Consider the following 22,915-nt stretch of genomic DNA (forward strand, 5'->3'; position numbering starts at 1 on the left):
AACGGCTTCGCCGCTCCCGCCACAGCTGGAAATGTCTGTGACATCCCATTCGCGGCGAGCACTTCCCTCGTCAGATCTTAATGACAGGCTCCACGGCACCCAGCGCTTCCCAAGAGAGCGAGAGGAGCCATGAGGGGGCGGGCGGTCGAGGGGGCGGAAAGGCATTCAACTCCCAACACGACTAACCGAGGTTTGGCTGCCGCCCAGACTATTAAAGAATGTTCAACCACCCCTGACAAAAGGATCCCAAGCGGCGTCCCCCTCTCTCTCTCTCTCTCCGGCGCGAGAAGAAAGAAGCCAAAGACCTCTCGGGTCCCGGCACAGATGGATGGGGCGCTGCGACTAAAAATCTCCTCGCCAGCCTCCCCGGGTGAAGTTTCCCTGGTGCCTTGAAGCGTCCGAACGCCTGCTCTCAAACCGCGCGGAGGAGGACGGAAAAAAACAAAAACAAAACAAACAAAAAAAAAAAAACGAAGACGACGGCCTCTGTGATGAAAAAAGCAGGCAATCTTACAAAGAGGGGGATATAGAGAAGGAGGCCAGCGGGTGCGCAGGGAGGGCTAGAAATCAGAGCTACGGGAGAGAAGATAAGAGTAGGTGGAGTAGGGTGAGGCAGGGAGAAATTGGGAAAAACCCCTCCGACAAAAAAGTGGACAAACGCCCCATCCGCCCATTCGACGCGTGTCCTTACCTGATCCGCTCACATCCGAGGTCCATCTCGTTCTGTCTTTTCCATTCTCTCTCTGTGCGTCTCCCTCCCTCCCTCCCTCTCTCTCTCTCTCTCTCTTTCTCTCTCTCTCTCTCTCTCTCTCACCACACACACACACACACACGGGGCGCTTTGTGTGTGTATCTGCCCGCTATCTTTTGCCTTTGACAGTAAGTATTGACATAATCTTAGTTGCTCCTCGCTGGCTGACCCCACCCACAAAGAGAGAGAGAGAGAGAGAGAGAGAGAGAGAGAGAGAGAGAGAGAGAGAGAGAGAGAGAGAGAGAGAGAGAGAGAGAGAGAGAAGGAGGAAGTTTGTGTGTTCAAAGGAGGGGGTGAGGAGATGGACGCCTCCCAAGGTTGTTTCAGCCCCACATTTTCCCAAAGTAGTTAATGCTGTCAGTACTTTGTTATTGTACTTACGTACATTTTCAAGTCCTGTATATATTCAGTTTCACTACATTACATTTCATCACACTCACTTCACTTCACTTAAAAAATATATGACAGTTTCTGTCATATTAGGGCACTGCATATGACAACTACCTTTAGTTTAGTACTTGCATTAAGTTTGAGTAGTTCTTCCACCAGTGATTAGAGTGCAGCGCATTTTATCAACCTGTTGGTGTTGGGCGTCCCGGTTTTAAATTCCGTCATGTTTCAGCTCAGAGGAAAAGGTTTTTAAGTCCGATATTTTGATTGTCAAATGGGATTGCCTTTTTTGTGATTTCAGTTTTCAACAATGATCACCGAGTAGCTTGCCTCGTTTCTTTTTTTTTTTTTGGAGCGACTGTAACCCAGGAAGTGCTGACCTGCAAAATCACTGCGCCGAAACAAAAAAAAAAAAAATCACAAAGTTTCAAGTAAAAACACTGTGGTCTAAGATCAAAGTCTCCTCGCCTGGCTTGTGATTTTGTGGAGACCTTTGTCATTATTTACCAAGACCGAGGGGGGAATGAATGGGTTACCACAGCACACTGTACGGAAGAAACCCACAGCAGGACAATGCATTGAGCCTCACAGTGAATGTCACACTTTTTATTTTATTTTATTTTTTAACTATTCCGACACCTATTGAATATTTCATTAAAGGCCGCTGGAAACAGCTGGAAGGATGCACGTTTGCACCCAGAAATTTCACTCAAAAGACTCGAGGCTCGCAGAAACAAACGCTATTCTTATTTAGACGCACAGCCAGTTACCGCTGTATCCGAAGTCAATCACATGGGTACGCATGTTACATGTACATCCGTTTCTAGAAGCGTATAGAGGGGGGAAATCTTTTTATGTCGTAAAACAGTAGGTTATCATCCTGCTGTGCCTATTTCAGCATTTTCTTTCATCCTGCGGGTGGAAATATAGTGGTGCAGGCATGTGCAGGCGTGTTTTTCTTTTTTTTTTTCCTTTCCTTTTTTTAAGCGTGAAATGGCATCGAGATTTTGTTCGGAAACAGCTGTATTATCGCCCGAAGGCAGAGCACATTTCAATGGTCACGTTTGGTTATAACAGAATAATATAAGCCCAAATAATAGCCATATTTAAGCGGGCACCACTGTGTGGTTTTAGTGGGGGGGGGGGGGAAGAAGACCAAACAAAAAGTACTTTCCTGATATTATCTTTTAGAACAACAATAAGTGTTTAAATTAGTCCCACATTCCAGAATAAATGACTTTATTTAGAAGGTAGGAAGAGGGAGAAGAGAAAGTCCAGATGACGAGTGGATTTAATTTCTTGAATATTCATAATGTATGTGCTCTGAACTCGTCCTCATTATTGTTTATTGGTGTTAATTGGTGGAATCGGTGACAGCACTCAGCACCGCGCTGCACCGAACAGCTCTGAATGCTGTTTGTGCAATGGGAAGAGAGGCTGGATCAGATTACAAGCGCCAAATAAGGTGTTTCATTTCTGTCGTCTCTATGACACTTGTATCTCACCCATTATTTTCGTTGTTTTTGCTATTTTTCTACAAGGTACATAAAAACTTAAATTAGAGGGGGCAGACAATATAGCGCCCCATGCCCCCTCGTGGCGCCGGGCCCGTCGCTCAGCTCGCGGGGCGGGGCTTCACGGACAGCGAGCCCTGTGCAGCAGTGGGGCGGGGCTTAAGGGCTCTGCGACTGAGTCACATATGTCCGTCATGTTTTGAACGGGCACTTCGTTCCGAGCAGTGCAGCCCGTTCCGAACAGAACCCGGAACTTGTGCTCCTCTCAACAAAAACAGCCCCTTTTGGAACAGGATGGTTGAGATGCATGGTAGAATGGCTCGATGGCATAATCTGAGTGGTATTTTCAGCAAAAAAACAAACAAAAAACCCTTCAAAAACATGATTTGGGGACCTATATTAATTTGTTTAGAAGGAGCCTAATAGGTCCCCTTTAAATTAAAACCTTGGAACTTTTGTTTGGAAAATGTAGGGCTATGTAACATCAGAATCAGTTTTGTTTTTTTTCGCCAAGTAGGTACAGATACATACAAGAAATTTGACTCTGTTGTTTTTCCTTTCTCTCAATGTACAAACATGGACTAGTCATACAGCTGAAACAAAGACAACAAGCTTAACATAAACATTTAACTTTTATCTACGGATGTAGATGTATATAAAATTGCGCGCGCACACACACACACACACACACACACACACACACACACACACACACACACACACACACACACACACACACACACACACACACACACACACACACACAGCAGTGTAATTGTAGCAGGAAGGCAATTGTGCAATAGTGCAAGAGTACAAAGATGCTGGAATAAATATAGAATAATTAAGAGGTTACATTATATACAGTACATGAGGTGGTCGGGTTTGACATAATATGCATATATTTAATGTACAGTACATACACCGTGTTTTGGTTTATATTGACAATGGAAAATAAAGGGTTCATCAGAGTGACTGCCGGTGGAAAGAAGCTGTTCTCGTGTCTGCTTGTTTTGTTACCGTGTCGTGTGGCGCCTGCCAGAGGCGGGAGGAGTTGGAGCAGGTCGTATGCAGGGTGCGACGGGTCTGCAGCGATGTCTCCCTGCACATTTCCTGACTGATCTGCTCACATGCAGATTATTTTCCAGTAGCACGTTCAACAGATTTGAGGGATCTTGGATCTTGTTCTCAGTCACATTACAAAAATAGTGATTCAACTTTTTTTTTTTTTTTTTTTTTTTTTTTTGGAATCTAAAAAGAAAATGACAGAACGTTCGTTTTCAAAATGAAAGGCTGAACAACACATAGATGAGTTCCTAGAAGTGATCTGAGTGTTCTGTCACATTGTAAAAAAAAAAAAATCAAACTTTGATTTTAAAAATGCTAATATGTAAATGGCATAACTTTTATTTAGAAAACGAATGCCTTGTGAGTGTGTCTATAGTCCAGTAGTCATTAATCGGCGGAACCCCCCCCCCCCCCCAGACGCCGTCCTGTCGTCGCCGTTCTGTTTTAATCGGCACCTCTTTTACTGCCTTTACGGTAGCGGCGGAGCGGTCCCCGGGGACGTCCACGGACCAATGGCATGCGCTGCCAATCCTCTCACGTGACGTGACTCAGCCAATCAAATCCGCGCATTCCGACACGCGGAGCCCAAACAAACAGGTGGGTTCAGTGACGGCAGATGGAGCCCGCTGCCAGGGGCAGGGAGGGGCAAGAAAGAACAGTCCTGAGCTCATCTCTCATCGCATTGTTCATCCATCGCTTCTGTCCTGTGTTTACTGTATCGCTGGTCTGGGTTACTGCATGCTGTACTGCATACTGTATCGCTGGTCTGGGTTACTGCATGCTGTACTGCATACTGTATCACTGGTCTGGGTTACTGCATACTGTACTGCATACTGTATCGCTGGTCTGGGTTACTGCATGCTGTACTGCATACTGTATCGCTGGTCTGGGTTACTGCATGCTGTACTGCATACTGTATCGCTGGTCTGGGTTACTGCATGCTGTACTGCATACTGTATCGCTGGTCTGGGTTACTGCATGCTGTACTGCATACTGTATCGCTGGTCTGGGTTACTGCATGCTGTACTGCATACTGTATCGCTGGTCTGGGTTACTGCATGCTGTACTGCATACTGTATCGCTGGTCTGGGTTACTGCATGCTGTACTGCATACTGTATCGCTGGTCTGGGTTACTGCATACTGTACTGCATACTGTATCGCTGGTCTGGGTTACTGCATGCTGTACTGCATACTGTATCGCTGGTCTGGGTTACTGCATGCTGTACTGCATACTGTATCGCTGGTCTGGGTTACTGCAGTACTGCATACTGTATCGCTGGTCTGGGTTACTGCATGCTGTACTGGATACTGTATCGCTGGTCTGGGTTACTGCATGCTGTACTGCATACTGTATCGCTGGTCTGGGTTACTGCATGCTGTACTGCATACTGTATCACTGGTCTGGGTTACTGCATGCTGTACTGCATACTGTATCACTGGTCTGGGTTACTGCATGCTGTATCACTGGTCTGGGTTACTGCATACTGCGCTGTATTGCTGTTCTGTTCGGTGTTACTGCTTTGTACTGTTGTATACTGTACTGTATATCTCCATACACACTTTATTCACATGCGCTTTGCTGCACATGTCTGTATATACAAATAGCCCATATACATAACTCTATTCCCTTTATTTCTATTTTGTACCCGCACTTTGTATTATCTTTGAGTCGTATTATATTATATTCACCAACTGCATTACGTTTTAGGAATCAGTTAGTTTCAGTTTGTTGCTAGGTAGGCATTAGGTTAACTATTATGTTCGGTTGAGTAACTATTGTGCGTAATCTCCGGCTGCGTTGCAAAGGCATTTCACTGCATATATGTATGAATGTATATGTATATGTACATGTATGTGACGAATAAACCTCTTGAATCTTGAATCCACCCGGTCAGACGAGTATGCTGAAGTGATTAACACAATGATTACCTTTTATAAGGGCGTCCTCTTCCCGTCGACATCCCACGCTCGGGGAATTCCTCCAAGAGGCGGACGCAAACGCCGATGACAGGTCCGCTGCAGAGGCGAGGTGTCGGAGCGCTTGAGATCCATCCGAAGGGAAGTCGCAGCTTTCTTGGCGCAGCCGAAGAGCCAAAAGGCGACACCATGTTACAATCGAATACATTTTGTTGTTATTATTATAGCGCTGCAAGAAGAGGTTTGCCCCAAAACCACGCGGTGATTAGGTGTAGTTCGCTCGAATCGCCGCCAGTCGGTGTCAGAATTAAGAAATAATTTTGTTAGAGGACTGTCTTACTAAATACATTTTAACGCCTGAAATCACAACGGCATCATTAACTGTTATTAAACCGTGGTGAATTAATTCACATTTGTTTGTCGTTAAGGACAGAGGCCACTTTCGTTTCGGGGCGTTTCTTTCTCACCAATTGTAAAACTATGTGCCGCAGGGTTCGATTGTCATAAAACGAGTTTACGTTTTACATTCCTGTGATAATTCGGTTGCTGTGCTAGTATATACGTCACGAACACGTTCTCCTGGCCCTGCATTTCGCTCTTTAAATGAAGGGAAATTTGGTTCCCCCGTCGCGTTTCACCCGCGGCCATTTGTGCGACGCACCGGAAACGGAAAGGTCCGTTTCGAAGTGCTCCGTCTCCGTCTCCATACCCGCATGTAAAGAGTGATGCAATGTGAAAAGTGTGTGATGTCAGACCTAGAGCACGTTGTCAAGCTGAGCTCTATGACATGCACGCAACTTTACCCGCACGTGTTATTTTTTTCTTCTGTTTTCTGGCTCTGTTAGGGGAATTATTTTACAAGGCAGCGTCACGAAGCTGCATTGCAATATGGGAGAATGTAAGGAACATATGTTTGAAATTAAGTCTAAGAATGAAGGCATGTCGTAGAGCGACTGTACTATATATATATATATATATATATATATATATATTAGTGTGTGTGTGTGTGTGTGTGTGTGTGTGCGAGTGACGCCCTCACGCTCGCCGTGCCCACCCCATACTTACCTGGCAGCGGAGACACCATGATCACGTAGGTGGTTCACCCAGGGCGAGGCTCGGCCATTGCACTCCGGCTGTGCTGACCCCTGCGAATTCCTCAAATGTGGGAATCTCGACTGCATCATTTCTGGTAGTGGGGGACTGCGTTCGCGCTCTCCCCCTGAGAACACGTTAAATAAAACGACGATCCCAGCGCCCTGCTCAGAAGTTCTGGGGTGGAGCTGTTACCACATGCTGATGAGCTCTGCTTGCTCTGCTACGTCAGTTGTCGCCGCCTGATCGTTTGGGGACAGCGTTCGCACCGCGCTGGTAGCGGGCCTTCGACTGACTGTTTGAACCCCGGTTTGGTGGAAATGTGAGTGAGGCCGGATCGAGACGGTTTGGACACGTGTGTAGGAGAGATGAGAGTTACATTTGGGAGAAGGAGGCTGAGGGTGGAGCTGCCAGGCAAGGGCCGAAGAGAAGCTTTATGGATGTGGTGAGGGAGGACATGCAGGCGGTTGGTGTAAGGGAGGAAGATGCGCAGAACAGAAGGTGTTGGAGGCGGATGATCCGCTGTGGCGACCCCTAACGGGAGCAGCCCAAAGGGGGGGGGGGGGGAGAAGAAGCAGAAGACACGTTGCCACGCGGGATGACGCATTATCGACCACCGCCGCATCCGACCTGGGCGACGGGATTTGAGTGCGACTTGGAGCGCGGTCGCACCTGGATTTAGAGCCGGGCATGTGTGATCGGTGATTTTAATGCCAGGTGTGAAGAGTCAAAACATGTTGCCCATCTCTATAAAGATGGATGTTTACTATTTATGATTTTTGTTTTGCCTCTGTTAGAGGAATGATTTTATAAGGCGGCGACACAATGCTGCATTGCATGATGGGAAAACATAAAGAAACTCGATTTGGAACGAAAACATTTCAGGTGACATCCAACATCGAATGTATGGAGTCTGTAAAGTATCTATATTTATACTATACTGTGTGTGTATGTATATGTATATGTGTGTGTGTGTGTATATATATATATCTATATATATAGATAGATAGATAGATAGATAGATAGATAGATAGATAGATATAGAGAGAGAAAATGCCCTTGGTTGACATGGACGGTGCGAGCGGGTCCGGATTGGAGACCTCAGTCTCTGTACGGCAGGCACGCAACCTGGCGGAATCCTCGCTCGGTTCTGGTGCAGAAAGCAGAAACTGTGTCTGGAAAAGCGACACCAAAAAGCAAAAAAGACAGATTGGATGACTGACCCCGGGCAGAGGCAAAGCCCCGCTAACAAATTATTATTTTATTCATTTATTCCCACCACCCGCATACCATTTTGCATTTCCTTTTCAAGAAGGATTACTTTTAGGTTCATATAGGCCCTAATTTGAATTTCATTCAACTATTCATTATTTCGTTATAAGATAGGCCCTACCAGCTAGACAATCTTTTTTTCAAAATGAGAATATAAACTCACAACTGTGGTGTAGAGAATAATTAAATTTAAAAGAGAAAATTAAAAGATAAATATAAATATATATTATTATGATTAATAATTTGCAGTGTTTAAACCGGATTGTACCCCTAGAGAACCAAGCTGTGTATTTATAAATACTATAAACCATGAATAAAAAAAACACACCGTGGATATAAATAATCTAATTTCGGAGACAAAATAAATAAAAAAAAAATCACTAGATCACGGACACAAAGTACTGCTCTGGTTTGCAGCGTTACGGTTCTGAGACTTGGCTCTGATTGGACGACCGAACTCGGGCCAGCGCTGACGAATCCGATCGTTCCTTCCTCGTCCCAAGGCTTTATTACAGCGCTGTAGCTCGCATTGGCCACTTACTAGTTGCTAGGAACCATTGGAACCATGTCTGGAAGAGGCAAACAAGGCGGCAAAGCCAGAGCGAAGGCTAAGACTCGCTCCTCCCGCGCCGGACTCCAGTTCCCCGTCGGCCGCGTTCACCGGCTGCTGCGCAAAGGCAACTACGCTCGGCGCGTCGGCGCCGGCGCCCCCGTCTACCTGGCGGCCGTGCTGGAGTATCTGACCGCTGAGATCCTGGAGTTGGCTGGAAACGCCGCCCGTGACAACAAGAAGACCCGCATCATCCCCCGTCACCTGCAGCTGGCCGTCCGCAACGACGAGGAGCTCAACAAGCTGCTGGGCGGCGTCACCATCGCCCAGGGCGGCGTCCTGCCCAACATCCAGGCTGTGCTGCTCCCCAAGAAGACCGAGAAGGCCGCCAAGGGGAAGTAAATCGACCGGACCACTTCCAGAAACAACCCAAAGGCTCTTTTAAGAGCCGCCCACGCCTTTTTGTAGAGAGCAGATCTTTTGAACCTACTTGATTGTCCTTAAGTTCAATAAAGTTAGTTTTTGTCATGTGCCACAACAGAACATAATCCATGTCGCTTGGAAGCTCGATAACTCATATTCCCTGATTCCAATCACAACCGTTTTGTTGGATGATATTGTAATATCGACGTTTCCATTCATACATTCTGTATGTGCTCAGTGTTGAAAAAAAATAATAATTTGAATGCCATTGTTTTATTGTCCGTTACTTTTGGCGGAGTTTTCAAATAACACAGCTGCCCAGCACTGGACCCATCCGGACACAGCGCGAGTTGCGCCATTACCGAGCGTTTGGAGATTGTAGCTTTGGAATGTTCCGTAACTTTGCCAAAAGCTTCCAAAGCATGACATTTATATGTTCAACATTTACACTGCAATGTAGGTTTCCCTGTATTTTCTTTAAAAACGTATACGATATTTTGTCCTCACATGCCCATAATAAGTCATTAAGTTGATCTCCATCTTAAATTATTTAACTTCATTTTAAAGTAAAACACTTGTCGATTAAACATTTGTGTAGTTAGGTAGTATTACATGTTTCAAAAAAAACGAACTTTTCTTATGATCCCATCTTACCTCTTGAATCTTAAACCTTGTTTCTCACTCTCAGTCAAAAGGGAACGTTGTTCAAATTGCTCTCATATGAAAACCATGCACAGCATTAGACATAAGTGTCTTTTTTTAAAAATTAGATAAAAGTCTATTTACGGATACTTGTTTTCAAACCTCAGTCTCTGTGTTCGAGTCCTCAAAACCCACTGGCGCATGCCCAGTGTCGCTTGCGGACTCTACCCAATCACTTGGAGGGAGCCACAGAACCGTATTTGCATCAGGATTCTATATAGAGCATAGCAGCACCGTCGCACGATCGTTGATACTGTGTCTCGGCACCGTCATCATGCCGGAACCCGCCAAGGCAGCGCCCAAGAAGGGCTCCAAGAAAGCCGTGTCGAAGACCCCCAGCAAGACCGGCAAGAAGCGCCGCAAGACCAGGAAGGAGAGCTACGCCATCTACGTGTACAAGGTGCTGAAGCAGGTCCACCCCGACACCGGGATCTCCTCCAAGGCCATGGGCATCATGAACTCGTTCGTCAACGACATCTTCGAGCGCATCGCCGGTGAGGCCTCTCGCCTGGCCCACTACAACAAGCGCTCCACCATCACGTCCAGGGAGATCCAGACCGCCGTCCGCCTGCTGCTCCCCGGAGAGCTGGCCAAGCACGCCGTGTCCGAGGGCACCAAGGCCGTCACCAAGTACACCAGCTCCAAGTAATCTGAGCTGTCAGCTTCTCAAACCAAAGGTCCTTTTCAGGACCACCCACACTGTCCAACAAAGGCTTTTCCATTAGTCAATAGTCATGTAATGAAAATGTATTATGTGGTATGTATTTTATTTGTACATTATAAACAGTTTATTTGGTTATATCTACTAACGAAATGGTATTTTGTAATTGCATGTTATTGCGTTAAATGCATTGTTTATATTTAAACACAAGTTTGTTATTGTCAGCACAACTTATTGCATAGTTTATGTATAATTGGAAATACTACACATTGTGTATAAATAAAACTTTTTTTACAACTTACAACAAAGCAATTTAATGTCAAACAAAATCACTGGGAGGAAAACCGTATGAAAATGGAAAATATCCTATATTTATCTACTTATCTTAATGATTAAACCACCAAGTCAGTACAAAGGTAAAGATGCTGCAGCAAATATGACAATGATGAAAAAAGGACAATATTGAGGAAAGCAGCAGCTGAGGACCATCTAACAGCTGCTCGGCACTGTAGGTGGCTTAAAAACCCAAAGATTTCATAGTGAAATTACTTTCAAATAAATCAGTCATGTATTCACTGACAGACTTTACCACAACTCAAAAATAGTGTCAAATGAAGGGTCATTTTTAAACCAACATGTATTCCTACAAATCTCTGCATGTTTATTGGGTTTTCAGCGCATGGAAAATAACACAAACAAAACCTAATAATTTTTAATAATAATAAAACTCAACAAAAACTGGAGTCTTCAGTGAACTACATAGTTGTCTACATATTGTCAAACATGGATAGTGTTTGACAAAATATAGAATACGAAATAAATAGCTAAATACATGATATACCAAATATATAAAATTGTTGTCAAGGGGACATTATCCAGGTGTAATTTATTAATAGTGTATAATTCATACAATACACACCAACAAATCTCAAGAAACTTGCTTGCCATGTATATCTGACAATAAACAGATATTTGAAACTCATTATATAACGATTATGTATTTCACTGCGATACAAGGAACAGTCGCTTTGATATCATGTCAGTTTTGCATTATATGTTGTAGTTATCGTTTCACACAGAGAGAGAAGCTCTTTACAGGGGGATTGTGGGGCCCTGAAAAGGGCCTTTGTTTGGTGGGGCTGTTACAGAGTTTAACCGCCGAAGCCGTACAGGGTGCGTCCCTGCCTCTTCAGGGCATAGACCACATCCATGGCGGTGACGGTCTTTCTCTTGGCGTGCTCGGTGTAGGTGACGGCATCACGGATGACGTTCTCCAGGAACACCTTGAGAACACCGCGGGTCTCCTCGTAGATCAGACCGGAGATACGCTTGACGCCGCCGCGGCGAGCCAGGCGGCGGATAGCGGGCTTGGTGATTCCCTGGATGTTATCGCGGAGAACTTTGCGGTGACGCTTGGCGCCTCCTTTGCCGAGTCCCTTGCCTCCTTTACCGCGACCGCTCATGTTTGCAGAGAGAGTAGAACAAGCTGTAGTGACGCCCTGTCTGTCAGTCCGTGGTGTTAAAGCTTCACAGCGGACGTAGAGGAGGCCACTCTGGCCCTACGCTGCAAGTCTACAAACATGGTTTTGTCTTTCCGTTGGAAAATGATCAACGTGACGAGACTGTTCTGTTCCAACTGTCTTCAGTACTTCAAGTTCAAGTTCAAGAGATTATTTGTCACATACATATACATACGGTCATACATATATGCAGTGAAATGTCATGACACCTGGTGATTACGCACAATAAGCTCTATAAGCTCTAAAAATACTAAAACATACTTTATTTGAATATAAAATACAATAATATCCGAAAAATAAATAATATATAATAATGATAATGATAACATTGCAGAAAAAAATGCAGTTCTACTTCCTTTCAATAAGTTACTATTATTTTCCTTAGGTCTTTAGCCACTTCATTTTAAAATAACTCACAATACAATTTGCATTTTCACTGTGTTATTTGTTCCAGTTCAAGTTGATTAAAAGCATTTCTGCTTGTTGTCAAAACTCAGTCTCTGCGCGGCTTGCAAACTCTACCCAATCACTTTGAGGGAGTCACAGAGCATCATTTGCATCACAAATCTATTAATCAAGAAGCGCCACAACAAACTGACCTTTCTTACCGTGTGTCTCTGAACCGTCACCATGCCCGAACCCGCTCCACCATCCCTTCAGGGGAGATCCAGACCGCAGAGCTGGCCAAGCACGCAGTGTCTGAGGGCAGCAAGGCCTTCACCAAGTATACCAGCTCCTAGTAATCCAACCCACACTGTCCAACAAAGGCTTTTCCAATAGTGACAGAATGAAAGTTTATTACAGAGTCATTAGTTATGAACGCATACTTTACTTGGTCATCATCAAATCAGCAACAGGGAGGAAAACCGTGTAAACATGGGGAAAGTGTCCCATTTAGGGGAAATGGGAAATAAAGCACTAGGACCACCTCAGAACGTCCTCCATGTGAGGTCACAGTATCTTCCCGCTAAGCCACCATGTCAGTACGATGGTGAAGATGCTGCGGTAAATATAATAATAAAGGACAACATTCCGAGCAATCAGCATCTCAAACCAAAGGTTCTTTTCAGGACCGCACTGCCAAACAAAGGCTTTTCCATTAGTCAATAGTCACATGATAAAAGTTCATTATTTATTTTTGTATTTATATAAATATATTATAAACACACGGTTTACTTAAGATATTAAAGAATAAATGTCATACAATTACTATAAATTATATACACTATACAATTTATGAATAATAAACTATTAAATACAATTTATTAATTATACATTTCAGAAACAGAATAGTCTTTATTGCCAAGTAAGTTTAAACGAACAAGGAAATTGTCTTGGTATTCGGTGTAAATGTAAATGATGTAAAATGTAAAACAATAAGTAAAACATTAGTGAAATATATAAGCATATATTCAACAACTACTGCCATATTATCGACAACTACTGCCACTATATCTCCCCCTACTCCTCCTCCTTACGGACCCCTTGTCTGCTACTCACCGCCTCAATTCCCACCCACCTACTCCACCACTCCCCCCTGCTCTACATCATGTCCTTCACAACCTGAGGACAGCATCATCTACCTGCTGAACAGAGTCTACACTCATCTGGACAAGCTGGCGAGTACTGTGAGAGTCATGTTCTTTGAATTCTCCAGTGCTTTCAACACCATCCGTCCGGCTCTACTGGGTGAGAAGATGGCTGCGATGCAGGTGGAGGCCCCCATCGTGCCCTGGGTTGTTGATTACCTGACAGGCAGACCACAGTATGTACGCCTACAGAACTGTGTGTCTGACAGGGTAGTCAGCAACACTGGGGCCCCACAGGGGACTGTCCTCTCTCCCTTCCTCTTCACCCTCTTCACCTCAGACTTCAACTATTACACTGAGTCCTGCCACCTTCAGAGGTTTTCTGATGACTCAGCAATAGTTGGTTGTATTAAAAAGGGTGATGAGAGTGAATACAGGACTGTTGTGGGCAACTTTGTCACCTGGAGTGAGCTGAACCATCTGCAGCTCAATGTGAGTAAGACAAAGGAGCTCATAGTGGATCTGAGGAGGGCAAAAACACCCGTGACCCCTGTTTCCATCCAGGGGGTCCCTGTGGACACTGTGGAGGAGTACAAGTACCTGGGGGTGTACTTCAATAACAAGTTGGACTGGACCAGAAACAACGAGGCAGTCTACAAAAAGGGCCAAAGCCGACTCTATTTCCTACGGAGGCTGAGGTCCTTTAACATCTGCCGGACGATGCTGAGGATGTTCTATGAGTCTGTTGTGGCCAGTACCATCTTCCTCGCTGTCACATGCTGGGGCAGTGGGCTGAGGGTCTCAGACAACAACAGACTAAACATACTAATCCGGAGGGCCGGAGATGTAGTAGGAGAGGAGCTGGACACCCTGACGACTGTGGCAGAGAGGAGGATGCTGTCCAGGCTTCAGTCCATCTTGGACAATGTCTCACACCCTCTCGACGACACACTGGCCCAGCAGAGGAGCACCTTCAGCAGAAGACTCCTCTTACCCAGATGCACCACAGAGCGCCACAGGAAATCATTCCTGCCTGTGGTCTTCAACCTCTACAACGCCTCCCTCAGAGAGTCAGACACCTCCTCTCTGTAATCTGACCTCAAAACACAGATATCCACTTCTGCACTTTCTTCATCTCTTCAGGCAGCTGAGGAAATTCCGGGTCTCGGTGAGGATCCTCAAGTCCTTCTACTCTGGAGCAGTGGAAAGCATCCTGACAGGCAACATCACTGCCTGGTTTGGGGACTGTACTGCCCAGGACAGGCGGGCCCTGCAGAGGGTGGTGCGTTCAGCTGAACGTACCACTGGAACTACCCTCCCCCCCTTGCAGGAGTAATACACCAGGAGGTGTAGTAGAGGAGCCTGTAGGATCATGAAGGATCCTCATCACCCCAACAACGGACTGTTTCAGCTGCTGCGGTCAGGCAAGCGCCTCCGCAGTCACACAGCGAGAACAGAGAGACTGAGACAGAGTTTTTTCCCGCACGCCATTAGAACTGTCAACGCTGACCTCACCAGGGGTCCTCACTGAGCCACATACATAGGCTCCACTTCCTACTGTACTATATGTAGCATACTGTACCGCATACTGTGTCACTGTTCAGGGTTGTTTGTGATGCCGTATTGCTGCGCCATACTGTTGTATACTGTGCTGTATTATCCCAAACACTACCTCACTCTATTCACATTCACATGCCACTTTAAGTCACATGCCACTTTAATGCACATATCTGTATATACATAGGCATATTCCCTCTATCTATTCCATTTTATTTCTTTTTATTTTTATTGTATTTTATTTTATATATTTTTATTTTATTCTATAAGTATTCAACTTACCGTATTACGTTTTAGGAGTCAGTTAGTCGGCCTATGGAAAGAATCATTTTTATTTTAATTTTTTCCTAGGACATATTGTGTGCTATCACCGGGTGCGTTGCATTACATTTCACTGCATATATGTATGAAAGTTTGTATATGTATGTGACAAATAAAAAATCTTGAATCTCTTGAATCATCTTGCACATTTTTAACTGTACATTTTACACTTTACCATGTGTATATAGATATGTTTATATATATTTATATATAAATATGTTTCTTAATAATTATTATATGTTGTATGTTAATATGTTCTATGTAAATATGTTGTATGTAGATTTGGAGTTGTAACGAAAGTAATTTCCCCCTGGGATTATTAAAGTATTTCTGATTCTGATTCTGATGTAAACTAAGGCTGTTTTTTTTGTTTTGTTTTTAATAAAGTTGTACAGTTTGAGCAGGGATGTGCAAATGTTCAATATGAAGTGTAACAGATGTTCCTTGCCTTACACAGATGCGTAATGTTCACGGATAAAGTCCAGAGAATGAGGAATGGGCGTTAATGTAAAACATTGACATACCCATTCAGTTTAAAGCGTGGGGGGGGGGGGGGCTTGTTGATGAGGGGAAGAAACTGTTCTTGTGGAGAGAGGTTTTTACCTCGTTGGACCGCAGCCTCCTGCCAGAAGGAAATGTTTCAAACAGTTAATGTCCGGGGTGGAGGGGTTCAGCCACAGTCTTACCTGCAACGCCTCAGGGTCCTTGAGGCCTACAGATGCTGGAGAGTTGGCAGATTGCAGCCAATCACTTTCTCAGCAGAGCGAATGACACGCTGCAGTCTGCCCATGTCCTCGGTGGTTGCAGCAGCGTACCAGATGTTGATGGAGGAGGTGAGAACAGACTCAATGACAGAGGTGTAGAAGTGCACCATCATCGTCTCGGGCAGGTTGAACTTCCTCAGCTGCCGCAGGAAGTACGTCTATTGCAGGGCTTTCTTGACGATGGAGCTGATGGTCAGCTCCCACTTAAGGTCCTGGGAGATGATGGTTCCCAGGAGGCAGCAGGACTCCACAGAGTCGACTGGGGAGTCACACAGGGTGATGGGGGTGAGTGGGGCAGAGTTCTTTCTGAAGTCCACAACCATCTCCACTGTCTATAGAGCGTTGAGCTCCAGGTTGTTTTAGCTGCACCAAATCACCAGAGGGTCAAGCGCCCACCTGTAGGCGGACTCATCCCCACCAGAGATGAGCCCAATGAGGGTGGTGTCGTCCGCAAATTTCAGGAGCTTGACAGACTGGTGGCTGGAGCTGCAGCTGTTGGTGTACAGGGAGAAGAGCAGAGGAGAAAGAACACAGCCTTGAGGGGAAGTGGTGCTGATGGTCCGTGTCAGAGAAGTGTTTACCCAGCTTCACATGCTGCTTCCTGTCAGACAGGAAGTCCGTGATCCACCTGCAGGTGGAGTCAGGCACGCTCAGCTGGGAGAGCTTGTCCTGCAGAAGAACCGGGATGATTGTGTTAAAGGGTGGCACTGAAATCCACAACCAGGATCCTGGCGTTGGTTCCTGAGGAGTCCAGGTGCTGGAGGATGAGGTGGAGGGCCAAGTTTACTGCATCGTCTACTGACCTGTTGGCTCTGTAGGCGAACTGTAGGGGGTCCAGGAGAGGGTCTGTCATTTAATGTCGTCAAACCAGAGAAACCCGGAGGAAAAAAAAAAAAATCCTGAAAACACAGGAAGGGTAAAAAACAAAGATTCCATCTGAGAACACTGTCTGTGTGAAGTCAGTCTTAACCACTGAGCAACCATGTCAACATAAAAGTAAAGATCTTCTTTTGACTGCTCCCATTTAGGGTCGCCACAGCGGATCATCTGCCTCCTCGAAAGGTGCCGCAGCAAATATAGCAATAATAACAATAATAATAATAATAATAATAATAATAATAATAATTTAAAAAAGGACAATATTGATGAAAGCAGCAGTTGAGGACTATTGTTGAACCATTCAAAAACATTTGCTCAGCATTGTGGGCGGCTCACAAACCCAAAGAGATTTCATAGTGAACTAACTTGAAACTAAATCCATGCTTCCCGTGACGTCACGTACAAAGTTTACCACAAGTCAAAGAAATTGTGTCAATCGAAGCGTTATGTTAAACCAACATGTATTCCTATAAATCTGCATGTTCGTTGGGTTTTCAATTGATGGGAAACAAAAACATACAACAAAAATGTCAAACTGCAGCTACAAGAAATACTTTAATTATCTACATCCATGTTTGATATTAAACAGTGGAATACAATAGATACATTTTGATAAATACAGCAATATATCAAATATGTATATAAATATGCTTTGACTTACATATTTTGAAATTATAATATAGTTTGTTATATAATTCACTTAGATTCGCAGGCCTTTATTGCACTGTGTGTTATGTTTCAAATTGCTCTCATATGATAACCAAGCACTGCATTCATCCTAATATAAGTGTTTTAAATAATCAGATAAAAGTACATTTACGGATATTCGTTTCCAAAACTCAGTCTGTATTCTCGTCCTCGAAACAAACTGACGCATGCCCAGTGTGGCTTGCAAACTTTAGCCAATCACTTTGAGCGAGTCGCAGAGCCTCATTTGCATCAGGATTCTATAAAGCAAGCAGCACCAGCCCCCGCTTGCTATTGGTACCGTCTGCCTCTGCGCCGTCATCATGCCTGAACCCGCCAAGGCAGCGCCCAAGAAGGGCTCCAAGAAAGCCGTGTCGAAGACCGCCAGCAAGACCGGCAAGAAGCGCCGCAAGACCAGGAAGGAGAGCTACGCCATCTACGTGTACAAGGTGCTGAAGCAGGTCCACCCCGACACCGGGATCTCCTCCAAGGCCATGGGCATCATGAACTCGTTCGTCAACGACATCTTCGAGCGCATCGCCGGTGAGGCTTGCCGCCTGGCCCACTACAACAAGCGCTCCACCATCACTTCCAGGGAGATCCAGACCGCCGTCCGCCTGCTGCTCCCCGGAGAGCTGGCCAAGCACGCCGTGTCCGAGGGCACCAAGGCCGTCACCAAGTACACCAGCTCCAAGTAATCTGAGCTGTCAGCTTCTCAAACAAAAGGTCCTTTTCAGGACCACCCACACTGTCCAACAAAGGCTTTTCCCAAGTCACATAATGAAAGGTCATTATTTATTGTATTTATATGAATTACAAATACAGGTTAAATATATAAAGAATAAATCATACAATCAATAGGAAAAACATCCATTTCATGTATTTACTTGTCATCACATATCGAAGGGTTAAATCGTAAACCCTGCATCGCATGTTCATTGGGTTTTCAATTGCTGCGAAACAGTAACTGACTTGTTTAATGTTTAGTTTCCCATCAACTGCAGCAGAAGAAAAACTGTTTACTGACGTCCATGTCTGAAAATTGGTTCATTTCTACCTACATAGCAACGTACTAAATATAATATTCACATCAGGGCCCACTACGCCATCGTGGGCATCGTTGTGTTTATAGAAGAGTCCCAAATTATCGCGCAAACGTATTTAATTTCAACACAAAGGCATGGCGGTCGCTTATTACTCATATGGTTTTAGATGTAAGGACATCTTGTGCCATATCTAGTACAATATGGCTTGTACGTCAAACATGAAAAATAAAAATAAAAAGGACTCTTTACAGTGGAAGTGGGGGGCCCTGAAAAGGGCCTTTGTTTGGTGGAGCTGTTGCAGAGTTTAACCGCCGAAGCCGTACAGGGTGCGTCCCTGCCTCTTCAGGGCATAGACCACATCCATGGCGGTGACGGTCTTTCTCTTGGCGTGCTCGGTGTAGGTGACGGCGTCACGGATGACGTTCTCCAGGAACACCTTGAGAACACCGCGGGTCTCCTCGTAGATCAGACCGGAGATACGCTTGACGCCGCCGCGGCGAGCCAGGCGGCGGATAGCGGGCTTGGTGATTCCCTGGATGTTATCGCGGAGAACTTTGCGGTGACGCTTGGCGCCTCCTTTGCCGAGTCCCTTGCCTCCTTTACCGCGACCGCTCATGTTTGCAGAGAGAGTAGAACAAGCTGTAGTGACTCACTGTCCGTCAGTCCGTGTTGTTAAAGCTTCACAGCGGACGTAGAGGAGGCCACTCTGGCCCTACGCTGCAAGTCTACAAACATGGTTTCGTCTTTCCGCTGGAAAATTTAATTAAATATGTGAAAAATAAATAATAATAATAATAATCATACAGACAAAATGCAGTTATACTTCTTTTAATAAGTCACTGTTCTATTTTAAGGCCTTTTAGCCACTTCATTTTTAAAATAACTCACAATACAATTTGCATTTTCACTGTGTTCTTTGTTCCAAATGAAGTCGACTCATTCAAAATTTCACAAGTAACATTTCTATGTTGCAGAACTGACATTAGTTTCCAATGTGATCAGTGTGATGTTTTTTGACAAATCAGATAAGGGCAGATGGAAAACCAAAGTATATGATTCTGCTCTATATACAATTGTACAAAAACATTATTTTATTATATGAACTACACAAATGTATTTAAAATATTACGATTTAAAATATACACTATTATTCCACAGATTTATTTCTCTCAATCCCTAATCACACCCTACATGGTGTGTGGGTGTGTGTGTGTGTGTGTGTGTGTGTGTGTGTGTCCCTCTCTACATTTTAAACAGTTTACCATGAAGATGTATTATAAACATGTTCAAACACATTGTAACTTTGTCTTAGTGAGTTGAGTTTTATGACAAACGTTGATGTTTTTTTCCCCAATAACATGAAGCCTCTGAGGCCAGTCCACGATGATTTACTGCCATCTAGTGGCGGAGACGCGCAACTACATGGAACTTCCGTAAAGGAAATGACAAGTATTTATTTCAGAAAAGTAACGGTTCTTGAAATGGAACTGCAAAATGGTAGGAGGTTGGGGGGGGATGAGTTAATAAAATAATGAATTTGTTTGTGGGGTATTTAATTTGAAATGGACCAGGTCCTATTTGAGTGACGTTCTGCAGAAGGCCCAGATCCACTTGGCACGGTCCACTACTGCTTCTAGGAGTAATACAAACTGGTTATTGTTGTTAGTTAAACGCCTGCAAATCCAAATTCATAATATTATTAATACTATATATTGTAGTTAGATACGGCACATACGCCACAGACCCCATTTGATCGGATTTTGTCAGGTTCCAGTCCCAATTTCCCGTCCAAGTCAACGCAGAGGTTCCTTTGATCAGAGGAGACGGCATCTTGTTAAGACTCAGTGGCTTGAAGAGTTAAGTCGCTGGGTGAAAGCTTCAGGTTTGTCCAGTTGAGAGTTAGATTCTCGGGTGAGCCTTTGAAAGCTGCCAGCCCGAGGGCGCGTTTAAAAGCGCCTGTAGAGCTTCTGACATATATGAACCACACGTCAAAACACGTAAAGAATAAAGACAAATGTGTATTTTTTTAAACTGGGTCGTCATACAGCTGCTTATTCACAACAGTCTGTGTCACAAAGGTAAACTACAATATTATTAATATTATATCCAGTGTCTAATTCAACATGTTCATAAATCAAAACATCAGAATCATAAGCAAGTTTAAATATAAATATTGAAAATAAATCATTTCAGATCATGTATGGTACATTTGGGTAAAGGAGGAAACATTTTATTTTTTGCTGATTTTGAACACACTGCAAGCTTTTTTGCCCCTCGCTCTCCTGTGGGTGATCGACAGAGTTGATAGACAGAGACAGAGAGAGAGCGAGGAAAAGAGACACTTCTGACAAGAAGACTCCACCAGGGTTGCCAGGTCTGTGTGCAAAAAAACAGCATTATTGCTCCAAAAAGTTTGTCTCTGGTTCATTATCAGAAGTGTCACTTTTCCTCTCTCTCTCTCTGTGTCTCTGTCTATGTCGATCACCCACAGGAGAGCGAAGGGCAATAAAAGGTCTTCCAGTGAATTAAAAACAAATAAAATGTTTTGTACTTCATCAAATGACCTCAATTAATTTATTTTCACACAAAATAGTTGTTTTTGATTGTATTGAAGATTTTGAATAGTTAATGGTTTATATTAATGCTTGATTGGCAATATATCATTTGGTGCCGCATGTAAAAACTTGGTTACAATTTTCTCGGTGCTATATTTTCAATATTTAGGTCACTTTCCTCACATTTTGCTCATTTTACTCAGATTTGAGACCAAAATGTTAAATCTCAAGGTACAATCTAAACGAGAAATCCAATTCTAAATGTTAAATCTAAATTTAAATATTAAATCCAAATTCAAATATTAAATTGAAATGTGTCGCCTCATATATATATGTATATGAACACACTATGTTACATGTGGTGTGTATAGTGTAATGACTAAGACTTTGCCCTCCTCCCCAGTAGTGGGAGAAGGGCCTTGACTGATACTAAAACACACTTTTTCCATGGGGATGAAGCTGTAACAGCAGTGGTTTCCTTGCCTTTTTAAGAAGAAGAATTCACATCTGCAACAAAATAAATACAGATGCTCAACGGTTTTCCCCCGATCAGACATCTCGTTTGAACTTTTAGGGGATGTCCAAACACCACACTCATCTCTTCACTAATACATTCAGTCAGCGCATATTGACACTGGACTTTCAACAGCGCAAAATGTTCAAGTTGCATAAAGCTTCAATCACATAGCATTGCCACTGAATTGACACATTTCTGCATACGTGTGTATGTCACAGTTGTGTAGATTGTACCTTTGAACAAAAACCTTTTAAATAATTCATCATAAGGAAGCACATTAAAACTTATTTCAATGGATGAACTTTATCTGGGCCACAGTGGTAGAAAGTTAGGTGCAGCAAATATTTGAACATCACCTAGAAGTAAATGTCTTATGATGGATCTTTTGTCAAGAACATGACTGAAATACTGAAATACAACAGAATTTGTCTTTGCGACATAAATATTCAGGCGTCACGGGATGTCACGCCGTAGTAGAAATGTGTGGCATGAGAGCGCCATAACGCTGAGCCGCAACCAGGCCAACACGGTCCCAGTCACGAAAATGTATCTATTAAATCGTGATCGGGAGTACGACTGTCCGACTTATTCCGCGCTACGCTGAACGCAGTTTAAACCAATTCATTTGAATGGGCAGATTTCCACAGACATTCGAAGCGGAAGGGCGTGGGGAAGGAGGGGGACGTAGATACGCACACTATGACTCAAACTAAAACTGACAAAAGTACGCCTTAACAAGGGGGGCGTGGATGCGTTACAGTTTAAAATGCACATCTTTAAGATTTTCTTCTGACCAGCATGAAATATATGCAGCATAATGGTTTCCCTTTTTCTGCATTGACATCTTGATGCAAATGAGGCTCTGTGACTCCCTCAACGTGATTGTTTGCTGTTTACTCGCCCCACGGCGCCATGCGCTCGTCGGTTTTGGACGAGAAACGGAACAAACACATGGGCTCTTGAAAGCAAATCTATGTTAGTTGAGACTTAAAGCTGATTATTCGTAACACTTGTTTTACCGACAATCTGGTGTATCATATGAGAGTGAGTTTGATAATCTGTTGCTGATTTTGGTCCAAATATGACAACCAGATCGGATCCATTCTGACTGGGTTTGCTCTGTCACGTCACATTCAGGCGCGGCCTCCACTCTTGTATTTGTTATTGTTCAACTCAAATGAACAAGAAAACAACAAGATGAC

The 22,915-nt window shown here is 44.0% G+C and overlaps 5 protein-coding genes across 5 annotated transcripts; 3 read left to right on the plus strand and 2 right to left on the minus strand.

Annotated features, from left to right (window-relative positions):
* Nucleotides 1-8,567: 8,567 nt before the first annotated feature.
* Nucleotides 8,568-8,954, plus strand: LOC307247488 (histone H2A-like; the record flags this gene model as incomplete). The annotated part of the gene is made up of 1 exon (XM_080023641.1): nucleotides 8,568-8,954. One exon carries the CDS (start codon nucleotides 8,568-8,570, stop codon nucleotides 8,952-8,954), a length of 387 nt encoding a protein of 128 aa, XP_079879767.1.
* Nucleotides 8,955-9,951: 997 nt separating this feature from the next.
* On the plus strand, nucleotides 9,952-10,326 carry LOC307246926 (histone H2B 1/2-like; the record flags this gene model as incomplete). Its single annotated transcript, XM_080022970.1, has 1 exon — nucleotides 9,952-10,326. The coding sequence occupies one exon, from the start codon at nucleotides 9,952-9,954 to the stop codon at nucleotides 10,324-10,326; it is 375 nt and encodes a 124-aa protein (XP_079879096.1).
* A 1,163-nt stretch (nucleotides 10,327-11,489) lies between these two features.
* On the minus strand, nucleotides 11,490-11,801 carry LOC307247531 (histone H4; the record flags this gene model as incomplete). Its single annotated transcript, XM_080023694.1, has 1 exon — nucleotides 11,490-11,801. One exon carries the CDS (start codon nucleotides 11,799-11,801, stop codon nucleotides 11,490-11,492), a length of 312 nt encoding a protein of 103 aa, XP_079879820.1.
* A 6,117-nt stretch (nucleotides 11,802-17,918) lies between these two features.
* LOC307246998 (histone H2B 1/2-like) lies at nucleotides 17,919-18,293 on the plus strand (the record flags this gene model as incomplete). Its single annotated transcript, XM_080023052.1, has 1 exon — nucleotides 17,919-18,293. The coding sequence occupies one exon, from the start codon at nucleotides 17,919-17,921 to the stop codon at nucleotides 18,291-18,293; it is 375 nt and encodes a 124-aa protein (XP_079879178.1).
* Nucleotides 18,294-18,945: 652 nt separating this feature from the next.
* LOC307247000 (histone H4) lies at nucleotides 18,946-19,257 on the minus strand (the record flags this gene model as incomplete). The annotated part of the gene is made up of 1 exon (XM_080023054.1): nucleotides 18,946-19,257. The coding sequence occupies one exon, from the start codon at nucleotides 19,255-19,257 to the stop codon at nucleotides 18,946-18,948; it is 312 nt and encodes a 103-aa protein (XP_079879180.1).
* Between the last annotated feature and the right edge of the window lie 3,658 nt (nucleotides 19,258-22,915).

Source organism: Zeus faber, assembly GCF_960531495.2.
Source record: "Zeus faber genome assembly, chromosome: 22".
Lineage (NCBI taxonomy): Eukaryota > Metazoa > Chordata > Actinopteri > Zeiformes > Zeidae > Zeus > Zeus faber.